The sequence below is a fragment of the Rhopilema esculentum genome, chromosome 4 (assembly GCF_057945365.1).
Source record: "Rhopilema esculentum isolate cy_ngs chromosome 4, ASM5794536v1, whole genome shotgun sequence".
NCBI classification, from domain to species: domain Eukaryota; kingdom Metazoa; phylum Cnidaria; class Scyphozoa; order Rhizostomeae; family Rhizostomatidae; genus Rhopilema; species Rhopilema esculentum.
The window spans coordinates 4,672,875-4,690,959 of NC_142818.1; the positions used below are offsets into that span (position 1 = coordinate 4,672,875).

At 35.9% G+C, this 18,085-nt stretch overlaps 2 protein-coding genes across 2 annotated transcripts in view; one reads left to right on the plus strand and one right to left on the minus strand.

Moving 5' to 3' along the window:
• LOC135690717 (Golgi apparatus protein 1) overlaps positions 1 to 11,313 on the plus strand; it is a 23,991-nt gene extending 12,678 nt beyond the window's left edge. The window contains exons 15-29 of the mRNA XM_065208355.2: positions 123 to 185; positions 377 to 487; positions 1,199 to 1,287; positions 1,533 to 1,647; positions 2,317 to 2,424; positions 2,790 to 2,861; positions 3,390 to 3,455; positions 3,961 to 4,040; positions 5,081 to 5,124; positions 5,238 to 5,359; positions 5,891 to 5,998; positions 6,769 to 6,873; positions 7,700 to 7,820; positions 7,983 to 8,089; positions 9,868 to 11,313. Coding sequence (XP_065064427.2) covers positions 123 to 185; positions 377 to 487; positions 1,199 to 1,287; positions 1,533 to 1,647; positions 2,317 to 2,424; positions 2,790 to 2,861; positions 3,390 to 3,455; positions 3,961 to 4,040; positions 5,081 to 5,124; positions 5,238 to 5,359; positions 5,891 to 5,998; positions 6,769 to 6,873; positions 7,700 to 7,820; positions 7,983 to 8,089; positions 9,868 to 10,035 — 1,479 coding nt within the window. The 3' untranslated portion in view covers positions 10,036 to 11,313. The remainder of the gene's footprint in view (positions 1 to 122; positions 186 to 376; positions 488 to 1,198; positions 1,288 to 1,532; positions 1,648 to 2,316; positions 2,425 to 2,789; positions 2,862 to 3,389; positions 3,456 to 3,960; positions 4,041 to 5,080; positions 5,125 to 5,237; positions 5,360 to 5,890; positions 5,999 to 6,768; positions 6,874 to 7,699; positions 7,821 to 7,982; positions 8,090 to 9,867) is intronic.
• On the minus strand, positions 10,951 to 16,534 carry LOC135690718 (WW domain-containing oxidoreductase). The gene is made up of 9 exons (XM_065208356.2): positions 16,375 to 16,534; positions 15,757 to 15,821; positions 15,264 to 15,321; positions 14,509 to 14,678; positions 14,046 to 14,152; positions 13,437 to 13,528; positions 12,977 to 13,162; positions 12,420 to 12,678; positions 10,951 to 11,723 (listed from the first exon to the last, which is right to left on the minus strand). The coding sequence occupies exons 1-9, from the start codon at positions 16,482 to 16,484 to the stop codon at positions 11,520 to 11,522; spliced, it is 1,251 nt and encodes a 416-aa protein (XP_065064428.2). The 5' UTR covers positions 16,485 to 16,534; the 3' UTR covers positions 10,951 to 11,519.
• Between the last annotated feature and the right edge of the window lie 1,551 nt (positions 16,535 to 18,085).

Genomic DNA, 18,085 nt, shown 5'->3' on the forward strand with positions numbered 1-18,085 from the left:
CCGCATTTTATTTAATTATGCTATATTCTACTGTCCTGTGCGTTCTGTTTATTAAGTATTTAATATATTTTTCCTTGTTATGGTTTTTATCGATTGAAAAGCCAATATTTTATGTTTTGCAGGACTATGAACTGGATAAGGATCTCGTTAATGCTTGTGCGCCAATGGTTATAAAATTTTGTCAGGTAACTTATTGTACACGTTTATCAAATGCAATGATTATAATGTTTATGTTTGTATACATTAAGAACAATTATTGATGGTTGTTGATGGTTTTTATCTTAAGAACTTTAAGAGGTTAACTGTCTTTTAAGAATTTTCAATTTCCCTGTGTTTAAAGGACGTTCTGCTTAAAGGCAAATCTCTTTCCATGCAGGATGTAGTTAAAGATGGCAATCCAGATGAAGTCCTACCGTGTTTGATTAAAAACAAGCACAGTTCAGAGATGGATTTACAGTGCACTTCGGCAGTTGAACACTGGCAAATCGTATGTTGTTACTATCAGCTGAATTTGACTTCAGTGTCATGCTCTTGAACACAGAAAAATGTATAGTCATTGTGTATATAGGCAAGGATGATATACACGTATTCAAAGTATATTCTTTTACAACTTGAATTATCAAACATTGAAGCCTCGTATTCAAGCTTCTTAGTTTTGCATCTCCAGAATGAGGCTACCAGTGATAAAAAGTATAATGTAGTAACACCGCAACGCGACGAGAATTAACAACAACAAATACCCATAAATAGATAGCCATTACTGATTCATGTGTGTTTGTTGTTGTTTATTCTGTTCGCGTTGCGGTGTTACTTATGCACTACATTTTATCGCTTTTTTGCCGCAAAAATTCCATCGAACAGCCTGCTATCGTGGCCTTTTCTTTATTCACCCAAAAAATATAAACCAGGCTCTAAGTATTTAAATTTTTGTAAACATTGATAGCCCCGTAGCAATTTAAATCTAGGCCCACGTGCTTTCTTTATGCTGCTAAATTTTGCATTGTTACTTCGGTTGTTTTCGTATTGTTACTTCGGTTGTTTCTTTATACCGTTAATTGGGACGTTTAAAGTCATTAAGTTTGTCATAACTATGCAATTCTTCTATTGTGTCTTTATTTTTGTTAAGAACATCATGAATTGTATCTAGCAGAGTATTGCAAATATGTCGGGCAAACAAATAACTTCTGTCCAATTTTAGCTTGAATTGAAAGACATCAGATTTTCCCATAAACTAAAGAAAGCGTGTTTTGACGACATTGAAAAGAACTGTCCCCATTCTAAGTCAAAGTAAGTGTTAGCTGCTCAGTCAGTCAGTTGCAAGCTGCTAGCTGCTCAGTTATTTTCGTCTTCTACGTTGTCTTTTGCTTTCAACGTGTCTTTCTTTGTTGATTTACAACTAGATTTATTAAACCAAATAATCTCGTAGCCCTTTTAGTTTCCAGAGTTGCTGTGTGCTTTAAAAATATTCTAAAATATTTCATAAAATATCTTAATTTAAGTGTGTTGTCAAATTCAAAATACATTTATTTCAGGCTTGACGCAGTCAAATGTCTAAGTACAGAAATGCAGAAAAACATTAAAGAAAATCGTCAGTCAGCGGTGTCGCAAGAATGTCAGGATCAAATAAGGGCTGAGCTTATTGAAGAGGTATTTATGTTTGTTAACGTACTGATAAAAACCTTCATGGTTATAAGTGACCCATTCTACATATCTTACCGCAATATAGACTATACCAAGTTTAGAATTGATAGTCACGACACATGACAGATATAAAGTAATTTTGTTTAAAAGAGGTTAATTGATGAAAAGTCCTGGGACAACTGCTTGTATGAGTTGGTAAGTTGTCAAACGGTTCTCTCTCATATCCAGTCGTTACCTACTGCCCAACATGTAACAGTTTTGATGTTTGAGTCAGCAGAAGAACACCAAAGATACAACAGCAATCGTGTGCGTTTTCTTACGAACGGTCCTCTATGCTTGTTTGTTTTTCGCCTGCCTACCGCTTTGGGTTCCATATCCGTAGCATGTCTTTAACATTGTTTCAAAATAATTCCCTTCAATACAATTTGCAATGTCCCAATGGTTGATGGCGTTTCTCTTTCTATGTTTATGTTTTGCCTCTGCCTTCTGATGGGGCACATTTCAATGTAGAATTTGCGACCTTTTGCCTTTGCCACTATGTGAAAAATTGTCAAGTGCTTTGTTTACGTCAACGTCCTTGTATAAATAGTTTGTAAAAAGTGATGATATAGCAGTCACTAGCCTCGATCTTTTCTTTGATTTTATATATTGTTTGATATCTATGTTATTTTCCAGCACGAGGACATTGTTAATCTTGATCCCGAATTCCAAAATGCATGCCAAGAAGATTTATCGAGTGAGGATAAGCCGTGCCACCAGTATATGCACAAAGGACAGGCCAAGGTATCTATGATTGACGTATCCTCAGCACAAAAGTTCGATTGAACCAAAATCTTGGGTTTTAGATCTTTAGAACAGGAAAATTGATTATATTTATCTTTCCTTTTATCATTATCATTTTATCACAATTAAAGCTTTTTCGTCTGACATTCTTTGGAGTTTAAAACGTCAGAATAAGGTTTCGAAAGAACAAGATGGAAAATATATACCCAGTTGTGGATCAAAACATGCCAATCAAATAACAATCCAAGCCATTTTCAAGGTGTTAGTTTTTTCAAAGCCATTTTCAAACTTTGTATCGCCAAAAATTGCTCAAAATTTTTTTATAATTTTTGATTATTTATTTTTTCTTTTTTCGCTGTTAATAGGCTGAAGAATGCTTGCGACAGCATTTCGAAAGTCTGACACAAAAATGCCGCTCTGTATTGTTCAAAGTTGAGGTATGTTGTCAAACAACCATACTATCGTGAAAATGCAGGGTAAAAGAGCTTTTCAGCCATTGACGTGTCGTTATTTTGATATATGCACGAATTGAGCATACAAAAATATCCCAAGTATCTAACTTTTAGTATGTGATTTATTGAATCTAATTAATTCAACAAAATATAATTATTGTCATACGATTAAATTGCCATTGTGAAAATAGCCAACGATTGAGTGTGTAGCTTATTCCATGAATTCATTTAAAAATCTTCGAATTACGTGCAATACTTTGCATAAGTACATTTGATGAATAAAGATGCTGATAAATGCAAAAGATAGAAAAGCCTGTAGCAAGAGAATAACCAAAGGCTATATGAGTTACCTCAGCAAGGAATATTTAGTAGCTGGAGTTTAACGAATGCAGTTCGAAATTTCAGTTTTTTGAATGTTTGTGTTGCTGTATGATAATCACCAGATCAATTTAATGTATTTTCAAACTTTGATTTATCAAATCCACAGTTGTATAAACTTTACAATTCTTTTAGCTCGAAGAAGCCGAAAATCCAGCTCTGGATTACCAGTTAACCCATGCGTGCAAATCAATGTTGAAGGTTTGAAATCATCTCGTTGTCATTCATTTTGCTTTGAATTCGCAGCGAATGTACTTCTCAGGTCTAATAACCAACTATAAATTACAATGAGGCATATCTATAGCAAATCCTAGTAGCTTATTTGTGGCATGGGCACCTTCATTTTTTATGTTTAAGAATTCTTGGAAAGATGGGAAAATCTGCTGACTGCAGAGTAAAGAATATGTAGCTGCTTAAAAGTTACTACTCAGGGGTTTAAAATTAATTGCGGTGTTAAAATAAACGTTCCAAGTTTTCATAATTGCAATGTTTACAATGTGCAATGTTTCATTAACAGTCAATAAAGTAACATTGATCGCAAGAACTGTTCGATCTAATTTTGATTAGGATTGCAAATTAAGGAAATTTCATTCAGAGGATGAACTCTGACCAGACTAAGAATGTCACTGTCTATGCTCTTGGAATTTACATACAAGTTGAAAAATATTTTTGCTTCTGTCTTTTCATCACAATTATTTTTCTGTAGAAACACTGTATGGATAGATCTCCTAAAAAATACATTGATTGCTTAAGAGAACACGAAAATGATGTTGAAATGACAACCGAGTGAGTATTTATGATTCAAACTTGGTGACGCATTTCTGTACTTCTATGTTATTCATACACTCATAAACCTTTTAATGTTTTATGGTTTGTTATCTTGGTAATACTTTCATGCTAAGCTCTATGTCTGCATTGAGTGGGCTATGAATTCCTCTCCCTATTTTTCCAATGTCTTCAATTAATATTGATATAGAAATTTAAGATCGTTTGCTCCACTCCCCACTCCCCCTGCCCACTCCCCACTCCCCCTGCCCACTCCCCACTCCCCCTGCCCACTCCCCACTCCCCCTGCCCACTCCCCACTCCCCACTCCCCCTGCCCACTCCCCACTCCCCCTGCCCACTCCCCACTCCCCCTGCCCACTCCCCACTCCCCCTGCCCACTCCCCACTCCCCCTGCCCACTCCCCACTCCCCCTGCCCACTCCCCACTCCCCCTGCCCACTCCCCACTCCCCCTGCCCACTCCCCACTCCCCCTGCCCACTCCCCACTCCCCCTGCCCACTCCCCACTCCCCCTGCCCACTCCCCACTCCCCCTGCCCACTCCCCACTCCCCCTGCCCACTCCCCACTCCCCCTGCCCACTCCCCACTCCCCCTGCCCACTCCCCACTCCCCCTGCCCACTCCCCACTCCCCCTGCCCACTCCCCACTTCCCCTGCCCACTCCCCACTTCCTCTGTCCACTCCCCACTTCCCCTGCCCACTCCCCACTTCCTCTGCCCACTCCCCACTCCCCCTGCCCACTCCCCCCTTCCCCTGTCCACTCCCCACTTCCCCTGCCCACTCCCCACTTCCCCTGCCCACTCCCCACTTCCCCTGCCCACTCCCCCCTTCCCCTGCCCACTCCCCACTTCCCCTCCCAATTCCCACTTCCCCTGCCTACTCCCCACTTCCTCTGCCCACTCCTCATGCCCATTCCCCACTCCCCTCCCCATTCCCAACAATTTCTCCTAGTGCCGTCCCTACTGACCCTTCTGGAGCAGTTACTAATTGTGCCTTATCAATCCAGTGTTTTAATAAACTGATATTCATCCTCGTTCATAGATGCAGAAATGTCCTTTTTGAAAGGAAAAAGGAGGGTGCTAAAGGTATTTACATTTTACTTATGTTCGAGGGTTAAGAACTTGCTACCGAGGTTGAGATTTTTCATGTTACTGTTTCATTTTGAATTTAGGGAGTTTCATTTTTCATTTCTTTCCAGATTTTCGGCTGGACCCTGATATCGCTGAATTTTGCAAAGCAGACATTCATAAATTTTGCAAAAACATCGCAGAAACCGATAACAGAGGACTAGTGATGAATTGCCTCAAGAAGCAGGTTGAGGTGCGTCATTGAACCACTGCTCCTCTAAAATAACATTAAAGAAAAAAGTCACAGTATAGTTTCAAATGCCCATAGAAGCCGGTTGTCTTTTATGGGCAAGGTAAGGGGTGGATTGGCGAGATGAATGATCTATTTGGTCGTTGTCAAATATGAATGCCCGTAAAGCTGATACTAGAATTCGATCAATTAATTAAAGTTGGTTGTTTATAATCAGTGCAACGTCTGTTGATCATATTGGGAAGAAAACGATTACATCCCAGTAAATACACATTGATAGAAACACAGAATTCTGTTTTATTGTTACATATACAAAGTACCCTAACTAGAATGGCTTATTGAGAAAAGACTAAATAAATACTGTTCCTCAGTTTTATTCCCGGCCAGTTTACCTCAATTGTTTCGCATGGAACTTTGTTTTCTTTATCACATCCATGAAGTCATACAGTTTTGAACAAGTTTTCCTTGTATAAAACAAGGGCAGATTATGACTTTCATTTGAAATGACAGGACTATCATCCTTTAAATTGGCAGGGTGGCAGACTGTCAGAGGAATGCAATGACTACGTGAAGTCCCGGATGGAAGAAGCTGCTCTAGATTATCGTCTTGATCCAGTCTTAGAACACGCATGTGCCGACGAGGTTCGCTGTCATTTTTTTAAGCATTTGTTAGCAGTTTTTCATGACGTCATCAAGGCTAAGGATAAATATTGTCTGTTTATAATAGTAATAATAATATCTCGCAAAATCTCCGTTTTGGAGCCGTTACTATAACACAAACACAGAATTACCATGAAAGACGTCATGTGCAGAATAGTACCACAGGCTAATTTTCACTTGAGTTTGAAAAAGTTCAACCAATCTCTCGATTTCTATCAGGCCTTTTGCTTTGCTTTTTAGAATTTGTTCCATTCCTGGAAGGTGTCTTTTGAATTTTTCGCATTGCCATAAATGTTCTAAGTTTTCTTTATGTAATCCACACCTTCTGCAACTTATATTATCATATTTTTGTATTTGTAATTAGCTTTTTAATCGGTCATGTTTAGTTTCAATTTTAGTAACGTTGGTTCCTTTTTATGTTTTATATGTTCTTTTATTCCAAAATTGCCTTTTTATAATGATCCTCATCTTTGTTTTCTTAACTTGCTGCTTGTTGACTCACCTTTGTTTTTTCTAAAACAGTCAGAAAATACTTCCTTTGATATTTGGTATACTATACCCTATGAAATTTTAAATGCTATTTCACGAACCACCATTTTAACATAGTAGACGATTTTCATATTTCTTTCTGTTCTGTTCTGGCTTATCTGTCTTTTATAAACATCAAAATGATTGTTTGTTAAAAGTCTCTGCCTCCTGGCTGTTTGGTTATTGATTCGTAATCAATGAGCTGAAATCAATTCTTTCCTAAGGTTGGAAAATTTTGTAGCAAAGAAATGAGTGACCGAGGCCATGGTGAAATCGTTGACTGTTTGAAGAGGAACTACAAAAAACTTCTTTCCAAAACTTGTAAAGAGGTCAGTGACACAATATTTTGTCAAGTCAATTGAAGTTTAATGCCCTATTGTCATGTTTTGATGTAGTTTCTGTATGAAGTACAAACGCTATTTTTGCAAGCTATCAATATTTAAATGGTTATTTTATCACATCTTAATCCTTTTTTTGTTATAGAGGCCAAAATGCAGATGCTTTGTAGGTAGAAAGTGGTAATTTCCCCCTTTAGGGATTGCATTAAGTTTTTAACTGAGGATATAGGCCAAACCTTTGGGATAGTAGCCCATTTGCTGAAATGAGGATTTACGGCATTTCACTAGCAACAATCGTTTTTATTAATATTATTGTTATTATTATTAATTTACAGTGTCTATGTATTTAGCATACTGTGAGCATACTGGGGACACTATTTATTACTACCAACAAAAATAAAATTGCTAAGCTGAATTTATCTACAAAGTTTTTTAAAAATGGTATAGGATATTGCCTCAGCAGAATAACAACCCAAGAGACGTGGCAAGTAATACATTTATCACCAACACTGTACCTCAAACCATCCCCAAGAACGCCACCCAAGTTCAGCCTATTCCCCAGAACCTAACCCCAAGCTAAACCCTGCCCCTAGCACAATTCAACTTATTATATTTCTCCGGTTGCCACCTGCCAAGGCAATAGCCATAAAAAATTACAGTTTTTAATTTACAGTTTTTTTAAAAGCACAACTTAGAGATATTTGAGCACACATTCCCCACAAAGTCTCCCAACTCTTTCTTCCTAATGTGCTTTTTTTCTTCCTCGTTTAGCAAAGTTTTATTAACCAAGTCTGTTAAAGATGTTGTTTGTTTGTAGGAAGTAAAAAGAATGATAGGAGAGGGCATCACAGATATCCACGCAGATCCACACCTGGTTCAAGAATGTAATATAGATATTCAAAAATATTGTACGCATATTGTAGATGTGGACGGAAAAGGTTAGTTTGCACCTAGATTTGAAATTTCACTCATTTTTGTTTCATTTTGTTGAAATTTTTGAGATCTTGGTCTTTTTAGATGGTCTTTTATGGACCAAGGTTGCTCAAATATAAACGTTACTTAAGGTGTTATGATTAATCAGATTTATACTTTCTTTCCAGTTGTAGAATGTCTGTTGGACGTTTATAATTCCAAAACATTAGTGCTTGCTAGCGACTGTAAAAAGCTGATTCGAAAACGAATGGAGATGTGGAGTGCTGTTGATGTGGTAAGCATGCTTTTATGTAACCCCCTGATTCTCTTCTAGACATTCTCATTTTCAGCAGTGATAATGTACAGCACCCCCTTCCCTTTAATACTGCGAGCCTTGTCATCTGTTTTTTATGCGGGACTTGATAGATGATCAATCCATATCTGTGAGGTTTTAAAAGTTTAAAAATACAACTGTCTGATCAGAATCCAGGAAAGTCTTTGTTTTTCATTAACACTGAAAATCTTTCCCGGAGAAACAATAAAAGCTAGGAAGGGTTCGGGTATGGCAGCTAAGCGTTTTTTCATTGGACTTTCTCATGGTAGTTTACCAGTTACAGCCATGTTGTCTGGGTTTTGTGTCTGATTAGAAACTACAAGTCACTTTAAATATAAAACTTAAATTGAAAGACAAGCTTTTGGTGTATCGAACAGGACAGTTTTTAGTTGCAATTCCAAGTCTCGTGCATCATCAGGCAACGCTGTTGATTGCAATAATGCTGTTTTAAATTGAAATACGAATTGGAAAGCAGGTGTTGTTATATAATCATTGCGTCCCTTTTTCGATGGCATTTTTCAATAAAAGGCATGGTATTCTATGAAAGAAAGAGGGAATAAGGTTTTGAAAAAAGAATTTTTCTGACTTGTTTTTTATAAGCAAGCGTGTAGAAAATTTTATACTCCATTACCCCGCTCAAAAGTGCATGCGCTTGTAAACGAAAATTCACGATTTTGCCATTTTCCAGGGTACGAAAAAACGATTCAGATACATGCGATTGCGCCTATTAGTTTAAAAGAAAATTTTTTAACATTAAAATTGAATGAGTAATGTTCAAACGACAGAAACTGGATATTATAAGAGTTAATTGATAATAACTTCCTCAGGATCCTAATCATTTTCAATGACCATTAATTCTTCATTCAGTTGTTCTTTAGACTTTCTTCAAGTCTATTTCGTGCTCGAGAGAGGAGTATTTAGCAAGTCTAGTTGTCCTTCATCGACGTTGTCTTCGTCATCATTTCAGTTTATACTCAGAAAACAATCTAAAGAAATTGATTATGCAAGGAAAATAATCAAGGAATCATTCATACGTTGTGAAAGAGAAAATAGATAGCCATATCGCTGTTTCTTGTCTTTTCATCTCCCTCGCAAAATCGTAAGATTGTAATCCACTTATAAGCGCACTGCACTTATATCCGGTATAAGCGCATGCACTTTAAAATAAGGTGCGCCTATAAGCAGGTGGAAATAAGGTAACACTAGAGTATACCTGCTATGTGGGTCGATTACAAAGTCATGAAATAGAATGTGATTAACATCCCATTGATAACATTGAGGATGGATTGCGCTCATTTTGAAAAGCAGTGGTTTTTTGGCAGCCATTTACAAGTGTTGTAACAGGATTGCGATACTTTTTATTATGCACATGTAGCACCAGGCTCAGTTTTGTCACACAATGCCAAATATTACAGCCAGTTGGTCTATACAAAGAAAAGGATACTTTAATACTAGTTTGAAACTTGCTTTGTCTTTCAGCCAGGAACTAAAACTCATTCATCCTTTTTCGTTACAAAATGAGTACAGATATATTAGCAAAACACGCAGTTAGCTGAGGTTGAACAGACAATCAACACCTTTCATGCGTTTTTTTATCGATTTGTTGTTGTACTTTGTTTATGATTGTTTATCAAGATAACTACAAGGCAGAAAGTTCTAGGCATTTTATCTCTTGTTGTTATCAGTTCATTTTTTAAAGCTGATGCTTCTGGTGATGTAAATCATGTTTTATTTTTCAGACGGCCAGATTTCAGAGTTTGAATGATGTCATTTCACATGTCCATGCATCACCCAATCGACAGTACATATACACTGTAACCCTATGTATGTTAGCTGTTATTTTTATAGGCGGTCTTTGCTGTGGTCGTATAACTAAGAGAGTAGCTCGAGAGTACAAAGATCGATAAAAAATAAATCCTCAATCCCGGATGATGTGGTAAGGTTGCCTGGCATAACAGTTCTATTCCAGTTTGCAGGAAGTAGAAGTGTAACCAAAGACGTTCTTAAAAACACCAATTAATTTATTAGATTATTTCTATACTTACAATATGATCTACATCATACAAGCTTCTTTGCTCCAGTAGATCTTTGCAACAAGGCCCTAGTTGAACAACTAAGCTGATATTTTAGCAAATGTAGTGATGAGATCACCACTCTTTCATCACACATACATGTAAACTTGTACTATAATAGGCTTTAGTTATAAAAACTACTTTATACTTGTTACTGTGATTTGTTTCAATAATGTACTGTCAAAGATAACAACTGATTGTTTAAGTCCAAAACAAAAGCTCTAGGCACCACCACTAACTTTAGGCAACTATTTCTTTTTATGTGATATTTTTCGCTTAATACTTTTTGAGAACGGGGACAAATAAAATACACAGAAGCTTTGTTTTTTAAATTCAATGTGAAAAATATGTTGCTACTAATGATGTTTTAATTCTTAATGTTAGATATGTTGCACCATACAAGCCTTTCTTTAAAAAATACCTAAATGAAATAGTTACTAGAGCCTTCTAGAACAGTTCCTTTGCTAGATTTTTATTTATTAGTTTACCAAACAAATACTTGTGTTTTGCCATTTATCTTGAATGATATTCGCATTGGAATGATAGTATCAAAAGTTCTGTTTTTCACTTCACATTTAGTGCCGTTTGATATTCTAAGATAATGAAGTAAGGCCAGAGCAGTTGTTGTGATTTTGATAAAAACTTTCTTTGATTAAAGGAAACATGAAAATACTCAAAATGGCTTTGGAAAAAGCAAACATTTTTCAAAGCCATTTTTAATTCCTGTACCACAAAGAGATTGTTTTTAAAAATATTCCTAGGCTTTAAAATTCTTTAAAAGTAACCCTTCATTTCTAATGTACAAAAGTTCTTTTTGTTATCAATTGAACATTACCTGTGTTTCAGATAATAAGTTAGCTGAGGTCCATAAACCTAATTAAAATGCTATATCTTTGGGTAGCAAAAGACACCGTAATACTTCTTATATTAAAATCAATCAATTATAATTATAGATCTGTAGATTCTCTTCGTTTGTATTTTAATGTCAAGATTACGTATTAAAATTAGTCTACTAGATGCATATTTGGTTTTGAAATCCTAACCAGAGCCTTTAGAAAATATGTTGTACCAGAGTTGTTTTTGATTGGAAATTTAATTATGTATGAAGCAAAATCTTCAATTCTTTCATCTGAAACAGCCCAACTGTTCAATTGACATGACTTGGATGACAATCTTGAACTTGAGTACTTTTAAGGTTTATGCAACCAGTGTTAAGGGTTATGAGTTAAGGTCCTTTTGATCATATCAAAAGACCCATAATGCTTAGCAACTATATTTTTGTTTTTCCTAATTTTTAACTTTGATTGCAAATTCTAATTCTAGTAAGTTTTACCAACAAGGTCACTGAAGGTATACTCTTTTTTGATCAACCGTTCACTGATTTCCCATAACTTTTTGCCAATGTCAGGGTCCTTGGCTTGGTCGCAAGGGTCAACTGCTAAACAATTGCTGAAGTAGTGACCACCTACACTTTCCATCTCTGGTGCTGTTGCACAATAAATTGTTGTTGCTGCTGCTTGAGCCTGAAATTTATAAAAAGTTATCCTGCATTGCAAAATACTAGAAATAAGAGAGGTTATCCAAAACTTTGTCCTCTTTATCATCTAACTATTCATTTTTTAAGGTTTAGAAAATTAAGAGAGTTTTCAAAAACCTCTTATACCTCAAGAAAATTTTCTTCTTTACTACGACCCAGTGATATTTAGTACAATACAGGCTGTATAACCTTGAAGATTTGTGTTTTGCCCTGCACCATTGACAAAAAATTTGATGGCAGTTTTGATACTCTGTTTCTGTCTGGAGTTTGGCAAAGAATAAGACAAAGAGGACAGATTAAGGCAAAAAAACCCAACCAGTTAAAAGTTATTGCTCCAAAATTTCCCTTTACTAAACATTCCCATAAAAATTTGTCAGTTTTCTGCTATTTATTGCATTTATGCTCCTTTCTTCCTACGTTTTCCTTTCAGTGATAGTTTTTTATATCCTGATCCCTTCCCTTAAATATTTCTTTCCTTTCTATTTTTTTCTTTCTTCTTTCAATCCTGTCTAGTTTTTTGTCTTTTCTGTTGTTTTAGAACAGCCTCTCAGGGACCAAAAGGGTTGTTAAATGTAAAATGTAATGATGATGATGATGACCAATGAAACAACCACTTTGCTGCCCTACAGAACATCATCTGGTTGTTATTATGATATGAAAATTTAAAAGTCGAAAAAAATACCTTTGATTTGGTGAAAGGGCGTGCTATTAAAAAAAGAAGCATCCCCAGAAAAGAATTTCTTTTGATGTTTGTGTACACAAAATTGCCAGGGTGAACTGCATTGCACACCACATCATGCCCTGAAAGGCGTCTGTTTAGTTCATTGGAGAATATCACATTGCAGAGTTTTGATTGATTGTATGCCAATATTGACCAGTATTTATCTTTGTGAATTGGTATCTGTGAAAGGTCCATAGATGTTGAATACAAGTCAGGGTATCTAAAGGAAAAAAAAGAAAGAAATTCCAATAAAGTTTGTGAGAAAAGCATTTGGCTTTTCAGCATTTATGGAAAGACAGTACACTGAAACCAGATCTTTACCCAGCAATTCACTTTACTTGTCACAGCTACTTCTGAAATGCAAGTATACTAGGGTGGTAAACAACATTACTTATACAAAATTCACAAATATAAACTGAAACTCTATAATTGTAACACTATGTTTTTGTTAGCAATTCTTGATGATGTGACATTTTATCTATGGATGAAATCAAAGAACACAAGAAGAAATAATTTACCTGTGAGATTCTGAAGATACCACAACAACTCTTGAAGGAGCTGATTTGCGTAGAACATCTGTCAGTAATTGTGTGAGATAAAAGTGCCCGAGGTGGTTGGTAGCAAAATGCATTTCAATGCCATCGTCTGATTCCTGATAAGGTAGACCAAAAACACCAGCATTGCAAATCAAAATGTGCAAAAGCCTGCAACAGAGAAAGATACAAAAATACACAAGACAAGACAATAAGAGAAAACAATGAAAGGTAACATTGTTATCTAAAATTGTTTTTTGACCAACATGTTTAATTTTCATAAAACATGAAAATCAATAAAAGTGTTCCTTACAGCCTTTTTGGAGAGAGAAGAAAATATAAAAAATTATTAAGTGAGGTTGCATTTATTAGGAAACAAAGATGATAAGTAGTGGAATTTCACTAAATGGTTAAGGCTAGAGATATAACTTGAGATGATTCATACCAGTTTTTTGACTTGTACTCCTCAGTGAATTTCCTGATACTTTCAAGTGAAGAAAGGTCTAATTGCATTACATGGATAGGCACACTGATCACCTTAAAAAGATGTAAGTTATAATGATAAACCTCAAACTGGAGTTAAAGAGTTGTCAAGGTGTATCTTGATGATAAATCCAAATACGAAAAGGCTAGGTGCCTATATGTGTTGTTACAAGGCAAACTGTTTGTCCTGTACCTGTTGTGTGTTTATACCAAGCAAAACCAACAGGATTTGGAATGAGATTACATTATTTTAAAGGTGTCCCACAATAAGATATGTTGGTAAACTTCCTTACAATTGTAAGTGCTTATCTTTTTACAATAGAACAAAAACAGAAGAAATAAAAAAGTTTGCTTCAAAATTTACTTGAAGACAATGGACTAGAGGTAATTTTGAGCTTTAAGATATCTTCTGGTTAGTAAAAAGACCTGTGAAGCATGGAAAATTGTACCTCTTTCATTTTTTTAAAATAAATGCCCCACCTTTTACATACACCCTCTCTAATAAGCTTTAACCTACATTTTATTCAGCCACTTACTGATAACCTGATGCTCATCACCCATATTTACCAACCTGCACTTTCCTGATACTTTCAGCAGCCTTTTCACCTTTACCCACATCTCGGCAAGCCATCACAATGTGACATCCATGCAAGGACAAAGCTTTGGCTGTTTCAAATCCTTTGAATATCAGATAGAAGGAGTACAATACATATCCTTAAAGTACTTAGATAAATTAAATACAGAACTTTTTCCTTTATGCTATAAAGAAATAGTAAACTGAAATTAATGGACCTTAACACCAAGAGAAATGCAACATTCAACACAATTCAAGAAAAACATATATTACATTGGCAAAAAGTTTCTGTCATTTTTTTCATCCTATAATTTTAAAAATACTGACATCACACTGGCAGCTTACAGCTGGCCATTTAAATGTCTGTCAAACAAAATAAAATTGAAAATTTCATATATGTACAGTAGCAGTGCTATAATCAATACAGCCATCATATCATCTTGAAAAGTAACCGACTTACCAATACCAGAGTTTGCACCAGTTATAATTGCAGTCTTGTTAGAAAGATCCTGACCTCTCAAAACTTCCATTGCAGTACTTGAGGAATCAAACTTCCATTTCCCTTTCTTTTTGTCACTTATTGATAGGGCAAGCCTTGGGTCAACATATGTTGTTCGTTTGTTGACAACACTTGAAACAAAAAGCATGGACTTCATCATTAATAGAAAAGCAGCAACTATATAGCCTGTGCTCCAGACCCCTAGCTTGAAAGTAGAGGGTCTGTGTAACCGAGAGCAATATCACATGTGAGGATTGAATTGAATTATTTGCATATTCATCCAGATCTGTGTAATTATGCAAGAAGAAGCAGTCATACTGCAAGACGGTTGTGGCAGTATGATACAGATGATTTGTTGAGAGAGAAATTTGAAGATGCCGCTCAGCTATTTATTTCTTTTGGCTATTTCCAGCACGTTTCCAGCAAACTACGCTGTGTTTACACCACTGATCATTTTGTCATGTGAATGCCGCATATGCATAATGCATTTTCCCAGATATCCTGGGAAAATGCTTGTATGCAATTTTGCTCTCGGTTACACAGACCCTCTATTTTCAAGTATGGGCTCTGGAACACAGGCTACAACAGAAAACAGAGTAACACAATTCACGTTGTAAAGAACTGGCTAAGTTCGTGTTGCAGAGTTCTCATTTTCTTATGGTTATTTGACACAGAAAACTATTCATCATAAAAGCCACTTATCACTTTCTACATACTCCATATATATCACTTTTCCTTCTTCGTCTTTCCCAATACTCCAGCCAAATGGTAACTCTATGAAAAACCAACAGTAAAATGAAAATAAACAGAACTCATTGAAATTGCAGATTTAGTGTCAGTATCTAGAAAGACACCTAGATGAATGAATTAGTGCAGTGAATTAATGTATGAATATGTAGCAGGTGGCCTCTCAGGCTAGGAGTTTTCAGCTGATATTTAATTGAGATGCCAAAAAGTAGCCTTACTGTTCTTCAGTTCATATTCAGTTTGCATGTAACATCACACTTCTAAGATCACAGTACAAAAAGTAGGGAAGCATACTAATATTATGTAATTATGACAAATCTGCAGTGATGTGTTGTAAAACAAGGACACACTTTCCTTAGCAGTCCGCTATTAAAAAGAGAGCACCACCTTAGCTAAAAGCAAATTATGCTGAATACTATAGCTCTGTTTAGCATAGATTTGTATACTAATTCTACTGCTCACCTTCCCTAAGAAACTTTCGCCTGCTATTCTTTGGATGCTGCCACTGAGTAGTTTTTGAATTGTGGCTGTAAATGGAATATAAAGAGCATCAGAGTAAATTGCTTTGAATGGAACATTAACACCTTGCAATCTATAAATGTTAAACTCAAAACAAGCAAAACTGCTGTTTCTGCTTATATTGCCCATTGATTGATTATGTATGGAGCGTTCTCAAAGAGCCTTGTTCGCTCTTTGATTTGATATCTTACGGATTTGATATATTTCTGATCATATTTGATGCTTTCATTTGTTTAAGTTTTTATATTGTGCAGTAACGATGGCAGTGCTACAGAAGCAAGAGAAGCTTTATGGTTGTTTCTTGGCCTGATCGGTATAGCTGTCATCCAAGACATTATTAGATTTTAATGTGAAAACAAGTTAGGTATATTGCAACTTCTAGTTGAGATAACACTGATCTATGGATACTATGCACGTTATATCTGGGGGATATCTTGGACGGACTGTTGCAAAATGTATACAATTGTACAAAAGGTAGGTCTAGGGGTTGTTGTAGATTCCCGGATTCCTCAGCAGTCTGCATACCATTGCAGTTTTCAGTGCTAGATAGAAAAAACTTACTCCACATAATAGACTTTGCCGTCCTCAGTAACTCTCATTTCCCATCCAACGGGTAACTCATCATCGCTATCCGACATCAACGCTTCAACCTCCGGAGGATCGGACGCCATGTTTATTTTGCTCTGTTACCTCTTTTTGAAACATTATGTCTCAGATAGATGAGGAAGTGAAGGAAGGGGGGAGGGGGGGAATGCTCGATGCATGTGAACATAGAAGGTAAAGAGGGAGATGATTGGGGGAAAGCCTTAATTTTTCAGAATTAAGTCCTCCCAATTTGTGATTATATTATATTGGCAAGGGATGGTAAAGAAAGGCCATTGCGAAAGGATTGCAAAAAGACTTGCACAAAACTATTTTATTGATAAATAATGAATCCATCGTGCAAAAAGATTATATCAAGTATCTGGGAGTTCTACTGGATCAAAACCTAAGTTGGAAAGAGCAAATAGATAATACTAACTTGAGAACCTTACCTCCAGAGGTATAAGCCCCCCGAACCCCCTAGTACTTCACCCCTGGATATAAGCGACAGTAGACAAGCCACAATCTTCTATCAGTTCTTGAAGCAACTTCCTCTCGACAATATTAACTGACTAAACAAGTAACATATTAAAAAACTACAGTCTCCTTCATAAGAACCAACTAAAAAAGCGTTCTATAACATGCAATGGAATAAAAATTTGGAATGACATACCGATTCACATAAGAGAGAGGAAAATCCTGTTTTGGAAACATTTTAAGAAATCGGCTCTTTCTTCATAGTCAATAGAAAATCTAATACGTAATCTGATATCTACCAACTAAATATCCAACCTTTTTTCCTATTTATATACTTTTTTCTTTGTTCTTTACATTTTGTTTTACAAGCTTTTGCTGCTGTTCTGTTTTGTTTCGTAGATATTGCAAATTTAAATTGAATGGAACTCTTGCAAATTTAGTTTTTTAGTGCTTTGGAAAAAGGTTTTTGTCGCTATAAGGAAAAAGGATTTAGAAATGGTTGATTGAGCAAGTTTAATAGGTTGCACAATTTTATTTTTGCTTATATCTTGAAGAGAAACAGGATCTAGAAATAGACCCTTAGAGACTGGACTTTATCGGTGTCTTCATGTTTTCTAATAATTCTTTTGTACGGTAGTAAATAAAATACTGATTAAAAGAGTTAGACTAGTTAAAGTTTTCAACACTAACTAAATTGCCACTTATTGTTCAGGACCTGCGTCCTGCGCCACTCACCCTATAATGAAGGGACAACCCATCTAATGAAAGCTTCCTCTTACCATTTCTAGCCCCAGGTTTGGCAAATTTTGTCTCAATTTGTTGTAATCAACATGCTTATCTATATAAATAATTTAAACCTTAATAGTATGAGCCTTGGAAAGTGGACGATATATTATAAATAAAAATCATATGTTTTAGTTAAGCATAAATCTGTTTCAAACAGAAGAGCCCTAAAAACCCAAAAGCAATGATATAGAAGCGCCGAGGCGCTAGATGTCTAATTCACAGGTCCGCTGTGAGGCAAATTTGTTTACTTCCGCCATTTTGAATAGTGGCAAAAAGGAACTTGCTCCATACCGAGCCCTTATAAATTTGGTAAAAGTAAGGATTGATTTCGTTCACTTCTCTTTCGAATATCGATGTGAAATTTGGTGAGTGGCCTTATATTGCATTTAAACTTATGGATTGATGTTAATATTGGAAAAATAAGCCG

What these genes read in the sequence shown, in the direction of transcription:
- LOC135690718 (XM_065208356.2), bottom strand. Translation starts at nt 16,484, where the DNA reads ATGGCGTCCGATCCTCCGGAGGTTGAAGCGTTGATGTCGGATAGCGAT. An exon ending in GAGTACAAGTCAAAAAACTG is followed by an intron (nt 13,163 to 13,436) that starts GTATGAATCATC and finishes TCTCTGTTGCAG; the next exon opens with GCTTTTGCACATTTTGATTT. An exon ending in GTATCTTCAGAATCTCACAG is followed by an intron (nt 12,679 to 12,976) that starts GTAAATTATTTC and finishes TTTTTCCTTTAG; the next exon opens with ATACCCTGACTTGTATTCAA.